The 9696-nt window shown below is 42.2% G+C and overlaps 1 protein-coding gene across 1 annotated transcript; it reads right to left on the reverse strand.

Annotated features, from left to right (window-relative positions):
• Window positions 1-4439: 4439 nt before the first annotated feature.
• Window positions 4440-8756, reverse strand: LOC149234601 (uncharacterized). The gene is made up of 2 exons (XM_089368322.1): window positions 7851-8756; window positions 4440-7601 (listed from the first exon to the last, which is right to left on the reverse strand). The coding sequence occupies exons 1-2, from the start codon at window positions 8754-8756 to the stop codon at window positions 4440-4442; spliced, it is 4068 nt and encodes a 1355-aa protein (XP_089224448.1).
• Window positions 8757-9696: the final 940 nt, after the last annotated feature.

Genomic DNA, 9696 nt, shown 5'->3' on the forward strand with positions numbered 1-9696 from the left:
AGCATGCAGAGCGACGCTTGCAGAGTGTAAGGAATGAAACGTGTTCGAACTGGGGAGGCAAGGTTTTGGGGAAAACCTTAAACAAAAATCCACTATTGGAGCAAGAAATTTCGTCATAAACGTTCCAACTCTTACACCTTCTTACACCATGTGAAACCTAAGTGAATGGTGTGGCGTGGTTTGTATATTGAGCGACAAGTGTACAGTAGGACTGGAAAAGATTAATCCTTATCCGACATTGATATACAAACGAAGAAAGTGTAAGGTGTATATATATAAATCAACATAGGAATTCTATATGCACGATAACTTCAGATTTGGAAATATATGTACAATGTTTTTAATGTGTTCATAATTGAATGAAAGCATTGATTTAAAGTGCAAATGATAAAGGTTTTGACTATCCCTAGTATTTGGTGAGGGACCAAATTTTATGTTAGGAGTAAGGGGGAAAACTTTAAATGTAAAGGTTGTAAATGTAACCTTCCTCTCAAGAACTTTAGTAGAATAGATTGAAATGAGGATATCTTGCACGAGTGATTTAAACTATAACCAAAGCCTTAATCATTTAAAAGTAGAAGTGGCTAAGGAATGTGAATGAAATGAAATTATGGGAGACCAAATTTTATGTTAGGAGTAAGGGGGAAACCTTTAAATGTAAAGGTTGTAAATGTAACCTTCCTCTCAAGAACTTTAGTAGAATAGATTGAAATGAGGATATCTTTCACGAGTGATTTAAACTATAACCAAAGCCTTAATCATTTAAACTATAACCAAAGCCTTAATCATTTAAAAGTAAAAGTGGCTAAGGAATGTGAATGAAATGAAATTATGGGAGGAAACAATAATAAGGTATAACCAAAGCCTTAATCATTTAAAAGTAGAAGTGGCTAAGGAATGTGAATGAAATGAAATTATGGGAGGAAACAATAATAATGTTATCACTTCTAAGGAATGTGAATGAAATGAAATTATGGGAGGAAACAATAATAATGTTATTAAACGAAAGGATATTGTATACTCCTTTAAAGCCTTTAAAGAGATTTCAAGGGGTTGTTCTTATAAACTATAAGAAAAGCCTTAATCATTTAATAGTGGAAGTGGCTAAGGAATGTGAATGAAATTTATAACAAAAATCTTAATCATTTAATGGTAGTGGCTAAGGAATGTGAATGAAATTATGAGAAAAAAAATAATAATGTTATCACACGAAAGGATAATATATACTTGTTTAAAGAGATTTCAAGGGGTTGTTCCTATAATAGTAGAAGTGGCTAAGAAATGTGAATGAAATTATGGGAGGAAAAAATAATAATGTTATGAAACGAAAGGATAATGCGTATACCTTTAAAGAGATTTCAAGGAGTTGTTCTTATAATTATTGAGGTCAGGGGATGGACCCATTATCTGTGTGAAACACCACATATTAACAACGTTCTAAAATAAAAAAAATTCTAGAAGTTTGATGATGATGATACTCAACACAAAAACAATAATAAGATTCACGTAAAGAGTGAAGTCCTAGATTGTAAGTATGATTTAAAATGAAGACAAGTACCATTATAGTGGTATTGTAGTAATTTGTTTTTGTTGGTATGAATTGAGGTATATTACATAATCAAATAAACACATAAACATCTACTTGAATAACAACATCACTGAGAATTGGTAGCCTCCAATCGCCAAACTCTACTACATTTAGATTTTGAAATGCTGCCACATGGAGATTTTGAAGACAACTTGAGATTCTATAAACTTCCATTCACTTCATAAATGTAGTCTAATATGACTATAAAATTATAATTTTTTGTGTAACTAAAGCTTATAGGAAGTTAAATATAACACAAATAAAAAAAGATGCTGAAGAAATATACTTTAGCCACACATTTCCAAGTGAACCCAAGTCTTGGAGAAAAATGATTGATTCCACCATCAAGAGTGTAGAAAGCATCGATAAACATATTGATCTTAGAGACTCACATCGAAGCCACTTAGTTGCATTACCTAGCATTGGGTAAAATTCTCTCCTCTCGCATTGTCTTGGCCTCTCGTATAAGGAGTAAACTTAGAGCTACAACTTTGATACCAATAAAGAAAAAAAAATTGCACACACATATTCAATTAGTTGTCTATTGCATTTCACACAAAGATACATCACACTAATATAGTGCATGTGAGATCCAACAATTTCTAAGCTATGAGATTGTTTGTTGAGAGAATATCTCAACAACCCATTCCAATGAACAAACTAAATCTATTTGTATACTATTATAAATGTTAATTCTAAGTATATATATATGTGTGTGTGTGTGATGTATTATGATATATATATATATAATTTGTTTAACAATATTTCAAATAGGGGTTCTATAATTTTAATTTATTTATGAATAATTATTAGGTGGATGGTAGAACTTTAATATTTACTAAATATTCTACAATATTTTTAGTAGTATTCACAAATCAAAGGTTGATATTTATGTCAAAACTAAGTAAGCTCTTTTAATGATTTTCATTAAAATTTTTAATTAGAAAATGTCATATAAACATGTATTATGGTTTCTGGGCATGTAGTACTAGTAAGCTAAATACAGTACTGTAACAAAGTATTTATAGATTAAGAATCTCCATAGAAGAGTGGAGAGTGAATATTCATGGTTAAAAGTTTTGTTATGTGTGTGTGTTTAACTCATATATTAATTATTTTTATAATTGATAAATAATAATTTAAAATAAAGTTATAATCTATTTAATTTATATGATTTTTTAATGTACCATTAGATAAGTGTTTTGATGTTTATGGATGTTTACTAACTATTTAATTAAGCTAAGAGGGGCTCTCCAACACAGTATGGAGAAGATGTTGTAAAGTTATGTTATGTCATGTGATGTTATGTAAACATTTTGATTTGATCATATTTTTTTTTTCTCTGTAAAAACTAGCTAAGCATTATATTATATGTACAAGAAAAATTACAAACTGCATGACATGCCTTCCAGGGCCTGAAGAGTCACCCTGGGAATCCTGACTGTAGACCTTACAGCTCCCTCGCAGGGGCAGCTTCGCCAAAACCAGACAGAATTATCCATGAGAATAAAAGCTCCCACACAGGGGCAGCACCGAACCATATTCTCAAAACAGTAGCCAGATTTATCAAATTCCCTGAAGACCAGACACATTACTGCCCACGCAGGGGCTAACCGCTAAGATAGACTGACCCCTATACCAGACAGATGTAAACATGACTGAGACACTGGTGTCAGTTATCAAAATCGACTTCCCAGAGTTAAGGCTTGACCATAGACTCAAAAGAATTAAACATGACAGAGATAGAAGAAGCAAATGCCAGTAGACATGACCCAATAACAAAATCAAGACATTACCCGCCGCTGCGTTAATCTTGGAGACGAGCTGAAGATGGAAGGAGGGCCTCGAGGTGTGCATCCGCCTCTTCACAGAGGCTCGTGTCTTCAACCACATAAGCCCACCAATCGCCTTCTGCGCGTCCTTCCCACATTTTCCGCCATTTTTCCTCGTCCACACCTGGGGGGGGTGGCCCCACTGGAGGAAAGCGGTCGTGCAAGCTTGTTTCCCCCAAGCTTCCAGCTTCAGACGCTGGAGGCACCACAGCGGTTTCCTTTCCGGTAGTCGATTGTTCTCCGAGGTCAATTTCCTTGCCCGGGCCTTCTAATTGCTTCTCCTACGAGTCCTGGGGGTTTTCATCCTCACCGCCTTCCGGAATTTTGGTAAACAGGATTGAGATGTGGGCATTAACGCCTGCGTTGTCCTCAGTGCTTGGCAGGGTGAATACCACAGAGCCAAAGGAAGGGAGCTCCGGTTTCCCTTCACTGGAACTCCCGACCTCCACAAATTGTCTGATGGGTAGCGGGGTTGCTCGAGCTCTCCTGAGACAATAGCAGCACCAGCAGTGGTGATGCTCATCTGCTGCAGGGGTTCTTGAGGAGGACCCTCTTGATGGACCCCTTCTGCATGGCTGTCGTTCTCGAAATTTAACCATGGTAAGTCTAATGCTTCCTCGGTATGCTTGGGGGTGAGCTTGAAATTGGTAGCAGAAGCAATTTCCTTCCAATTCGCTCTCAGTTGCCCAGCTTTCACCTTGGCTTCCTTCCCTTGAAAACTGACAATTCCATTTCCAGAATTGTCGCGGCAAATTCGCAAATTGCCGTCTCCTTCCAACCCAGCAACCCGAATGGCGGCAAAGACTAATTTCCAGGCCACCGGGTAATGAAAACGTCCTCGACCGAAGCTCGCTGTGCTTCCGCGTCCACCAACTCTCCTCAGACCAGAATACCCTGCTCGACCCATCAAGCCTGTAATATTCTTCTCCATTCCTTCGTTGCAGGCGCTCATTAACTCCGCCCTGCTCCTCCATCTACCTCTCCTCTCCGCCATTGAATGCATTAACAGTTTGGGGGGCTCAATTGCCATAAGACGGCCTCCTTCGAGGAGCTGTGGGATTTACACGAGGCAGCCCATGCGCTGCATGTGGCATGCCTGTACTTCTCGATTCGACACCCGCATCCGGGGTTTCATTGTCCCTGAGAATGAGACTCTCACAATCCTGCTTGAGTTGATTGTTGGGAATGATGTTCAGGTTTCCCTCAAGGAAGGGCTGGTCTGAGTCTACCCCTATATTAGCTAGAAGATCGGCTATCTTATTGCCATCTCTTTTAGTGTGATGAAAAGAGATGGCATTGTAGCTGCATATTTCCTCAGCCATGTAGCTGAGCCTGGCCTCCAATCTCCAGCTATTGGCTACCTTCCTGGCTTGTGACCCACTCTGAATGCGAGTGGCCATGTTTATGAGAATTTGGGAGTCTCCTTCCACAATCAACGGTTGAAGATTGTGTCGTCTAGCTGTAAGTAATCCTTGCCACATACCCTCCAGCTCTGCTGAGTTGTTGGTGTCCCAGCCTAGGTTGCCAAAGTAAATCTGTTGTAGGATTCCTTGGTGATCCCTGATGATTCCGCCAAATCCTGCAGTACCCGGATTACCTTTAGAAGCTCCATCAAAGTTGAGCTTGTATGAGTGCATAGGTGGAGCTTCCCAGTTTCCAACCTCCTTGCCTTTGCATTTTGTTGTCTGCTGTGTGGTTGGTTCCTGTGGCATTTGCAATCCCCAGTTGTTTAGGATATTTTTCTCATTATCTTCAGTGGGGAGATCCTGTTGAGTCCAAGTCTTCAATAGCATAGTTTCTTGGATGTTGGCGTGCACTCTGTTCCATATGTCCTCCTTATTCGAGCTAAGGTTTTTGAAGATGCGCCTATTCCTTTCCTTCCATATGTTCCACAGCAGAATACCTGGGATTATGTTCCATAGGTGGTTGAGCAGCCCACTGTTGTAGGGGTTTTTCGGCCATTGCCGTATGGTGTCTATTATGCCTCCCTCCTCTCTGCATCGTCTTTGACTTATGAATTCTACCTTCTCCCACATCTGAGTAGCAAGCGGACAAGTATCCAGTAGATGCTTCAGGGTTTCTTCATTTTGATGGCAATTGTGGCATAACGAAGGTCCTTGGAAGTTGCGCTTCTGCAGTTTATCCCATGTAAGAATCTTTTTATGCCCCACCATCCAAAGAAAGTGAGTTATTTTGGGCCAGGTTTTGAAGCTCCATATTCTTGCCCAGAGAGGATCCGGAATGGTGGTGGCACCTTCTAGTAGATTATAGGCTTCAGAAGTGGAGTAAGAACCTTTGGGAAGATAGCCCCATCTGAGTATGTCCTCACTATTGTTGTACCTGATGCTCCTTTTTTTTAATTCTCTTTCAAGAGCTGCTGCTTCCTGTGTACTGCTGGTGTTGGATATATGATTACTTGGTTGCCATTTCCTGAAGCCCGTACCCGCATCCGGACTCCAGAATTGATGAACTTTGGCTTGCTGCTGCTCTTGTCGGCCTGGGATTAAGGTGGCCGGAAGAACAGCTGAGAGTTTAGGTAACTGATTCCAAGCGTCGTTCCAAAATCTAGCACTATGTCCATTTCTTATTTCCCAGAAGCTGTGTTTCTGAACCAGCTGGTGATGAAGTTTAGCCGCATTCCAAATGAGTGAACCTGTGCTTGTAGGCGTAAATCTAATAAGCTCTGCTTGGGGCATGTTGTTGGTGTATTTGGCTATCAATACTTTGGCCCATGGTTTGTCCGGATTTGTCAGCCATTGCCACCATATTTTGGCGGTCATGATGATGTTACTGTGCTCAGGATCTCGGATACCAATACCGCCTTTGTGCTTGGGCTTGCAGGTAGTGTCCCATTTTACTAGTTCCCACTTGCGATTTGTGGCTGAACTTCCCCATAGAAAGTTGCGCTGCAGGTTTCTTAGACATTTTAAAACCCACTTTGGAGCGGTTAGGATGGAAAACAGATAGAGGGGCATGGCTTGAAGGATGGATTTGAGGAGCACAGCCCTACTTGCCAGGTTAAGGGAGCGGTGCGTCCATAGGTTGAGTTTGAATTCCAATTTTTCAATGAGTCCACGCCAAGCTGGTTGCTTTATGGCTGAAGCAGTGAGAGGCGCCCCTAGGTATGTGGAGGGGAGAGAAGCAGATTGAAAACCCAATATGCGAGAGACAGCCCGTTTTACAGAGGGTGGGGTGTGGAAGTAAAAGATGTGGGATTTGGTATTATTGATCTGGGTTCCTGAGGCTCTAGAGAAGTCATTGAGCAAGGATTTCAGACAAGAGGCTTCCTGAGCAGAGGGATATCCATAAAGCATAGTGTCATCTACAAATTGCTGATGGGAGGAGGCTGGGGAGTTATGAATGGAGATTCCCCGAAGTTGATTAGATTGCAGAGCTTGCTTGATATGCCTTCCTAAACCTTCCGCCATGATCACAAATAAGAAGGGGGATAAGGGATCCCCTTGCCTAATGCCCCTGGAGGGTTTAAAGGGACGAGAGGGCAGCCCATTGACAAGGATGGAGAAGTGGGAGGAGGAGATGAGGCTCATTATCCATCTTACCCAGGTGGCACTAAAGCCAAAGGCTCTCAGCATGCTCTGTATATAAGGCCAACTGAGTTTGTCAAAGGCTTTTGAGAGGTCGAGCTTGAGTAACATGCCCGCTTGTTTATCCAACTTAAGCGAGTGAATGATCTCATGGGAGAGAATTATACCATCCATGATCTGCCTGCCCTCCACATAGCCAGACTGCTCCGGTGATATGATCTGAGGAAGAAGGGGCTTGAGTCTGTTGGCTATGACTTTGGAAATGACTTTGTAGAGAACATTGCAGAGGGCAATGGGCCTAAATTTGTCAGGGGTGGTGGGGTTCTCTTCTTTGGGAATGAGAGTAATGAAGGTGGAATTAAGTGAGGGTAACAGCCAACGAAGGGCCCTAGATTCCTCTACTATTTGCCAGATCTCTTCCTTAATCATATCCCAGAAAGCATGGAAAAAATTACTGGTAAAGCCATCAGGGCCAGGAGCCTTACCTTCTTTAAGCTGCGCCATTGCTTCATCCACCTCTTGGCTTAAAATAGGACTCATGAGCAAGTCGTTTTGCTCATCTGTTATTATCCTGGGAATGTTGCCGGTGATTTTCTCAATAGCTGCCCTCCGATCCATTATTTGCTCTTGGTGAACCTGTTGGAAGTGATTAAGGAGGATTTCCTCTATTTTCTCATGCTCCTCCTCTTTCCCTCCTTCCTGGTTTTTGATGAAGGAAATCTTGTTGTGCATTCTTCTTTGCACTGTGGTGTTATGAAAGAATTTGGTGTTGCGTTCCCCTTCTCTGAGCCATCTGATCCGCGATTTCTGTCTCCAATAGATTTCTTCTTGCTTCCTTCTTTCTTCTAGCTGATTGTGAATATGCTTTTCTTGTTCCAATGTTGCCTCTGTGTGCCCTGTGTTGATAACTGTCTGATGGAGTAGCTTGAGCTCCTGATTGAGTTGCTGTTGGGCTTCAAAAATATTCCCAAAGGTCTCCCTATTCCAGCGTTTGAGGTGGCCTTTTAAGTATCTTAACTTCTGTTGAAGTTGGAACATTTTGGTGCCTTCTGGAGGAACAAAGGAGGCCCAAATAGATTTGACGAAGTCCTTGAATGCCGGGTGAGATAGCCAAAAGCTTTCAAATCGAAATGGCTTCCTGGTGCTGTTCCCTGGTCGTTGCCATTGCAGGGCTATTGGCCAGTGATCCGACCCTGAGTGAGCCAGGATCTCCGCAGTGAAATCCCCTCCAATGTGCACTGCGTTGTCCGAAATCAAAAATCGGTCTAGCTTGGAGGCAATCTGATGTTTCCCCTTTCTGTGATTGCTCCATGTATAGGTTCCATTGCAGAAGGGCATGTCGATGAGTGAGGCGTTTAGGATGAAATCCTTGAAGTGTTCCACTTCAGGTTCCAATCTAGTTCTTCCTCCTGTTTTGTCCTCGATCTTGGTGATCATATTGAAATCCCCCGCAACAATCCAGAGTGGGTACTGTCTGTTGATATTAAGCTCCTCGATGGTGTCAAGAAGCGCTTTTTTACTGCCTCCATCCTGTGGGAAATAGACATTAGATAGGTTTCCATGTACCTTTGTGCCTAAAATGTGAAAGGCCGCTTGTATGAGATGATGGGAAGCGTGGAAGTCAGTGAGCGCTATGGTCTGAGTGTTCCAGGCTATAGCAAGCCCTCCCGAAGCTCCGGTAGCGTCCACGGCCACTGAGTGGCAGCCTGGCCAGGCCTTTGAGAGTATTTGACCCAGAGTACTGCTGTTGCATTTAGTTTCTTGGAAAAAACATATTTGCGGTTTCTCCATCTTGATCATGTTTTTGAGCATTCTGTATTTTGCTGGGCCGTTGAGCCCTCTAAGGTTCCAAGAGATGAGCTTCATTGATAACTGGGTTGAGAGGGACTGAAGTACTTCGTAAGCTGCGCATAGTGGCCTGAATCCACTAGGACTTTGCCAACCTCTATTGTTCGTTGAAGAACTGTTTTCCTTCCCCTTTTTTTGAAATCTTTTGGACGTAGTCTACCATCCCAGGTGCTTCCGGCTTGAATTCCTAGCTGATGTTGTTGATAGACTTTGGAGATGACTATTTCTAACTTTTCTAAATCAGTTGCAGCTATGGATTCATATGCTTCTTTCCTGCATGCCAACTCTAGCTCATTGATATCCAGACCTTGAAGGTCTACATTGTCGGCTTCTTCATCCATTATTTCAACAACATTGGTGTCTTCCTGAGTGGTCTCTGAATTCTGGGTGTCCTTCAATCTCCCATCTATCTCCATGTTCTTGGGGGTGTTCACAGGGTTCTCCTGGATCCTGGTTAATATGGTCGGGATGATAATGGGGGATTTCGAGTTGGGAGGGGGGCTGGAAGGGGGGGGGCGGCTTGAGGAAGATGGGAGATCTGATTTGCTGGGATTTTCCATGGGCTGGTCTTCCGGAATGTCAATGAGGGTTTCAAAGCTGTTCTTGGACGCTTGATCTTTGAAGTTGTTCTGCTGAGACTTTTGCCCGTTGGCGTTTTTCCTGTGCGAGTGCCTTCTGCTAGTTACTTTGGTGAACCCGTCTTGATTGGGCTTGGCTGAGGGGTTCTGAGACAGATCTGTGGCATTTAGTGGACAATCCCTAAATAAGTGCCCAAGAGCATGGCATCTCCTACACCTGAAGGGCACATGCTCATAGTCCAAGGGCTGGACCCATTCTTCATCCCAATGGGATAGCGTTATCGACTCTGGTAGCGCTTCATTCA

Source organism: Pinus tabuliformis, chromosome 8 (genome assembly GCF_031772625.1).
Source record: "Pinus tabuliformis cultivar Carrire ecotype Pingquan chromosome 8, CPIR1, whole genome shotgun sequence".
NCBI lineage: Eukaryota > Viridiplantae > Streptophyta > Pinopsida > Pinales > Pinaceae > Pinus > Pinus tabuliformis.

Coding starts and splice junctions, on each gene's coding strand:
- LOC149234601 (XM_089368322.1), bottom strand. CDS start 8,756: ATGGAGAAACCGCAAATATGTTTTTTCCAAGAAACTAAATGCAACAGC. Junction 7,602..7,850: donor TCAACACAGGGCACACAGAG/GCAACATTGGAA, acceptor CACTTCCAACAG/GTTCACCAAGAGCAAATAAT.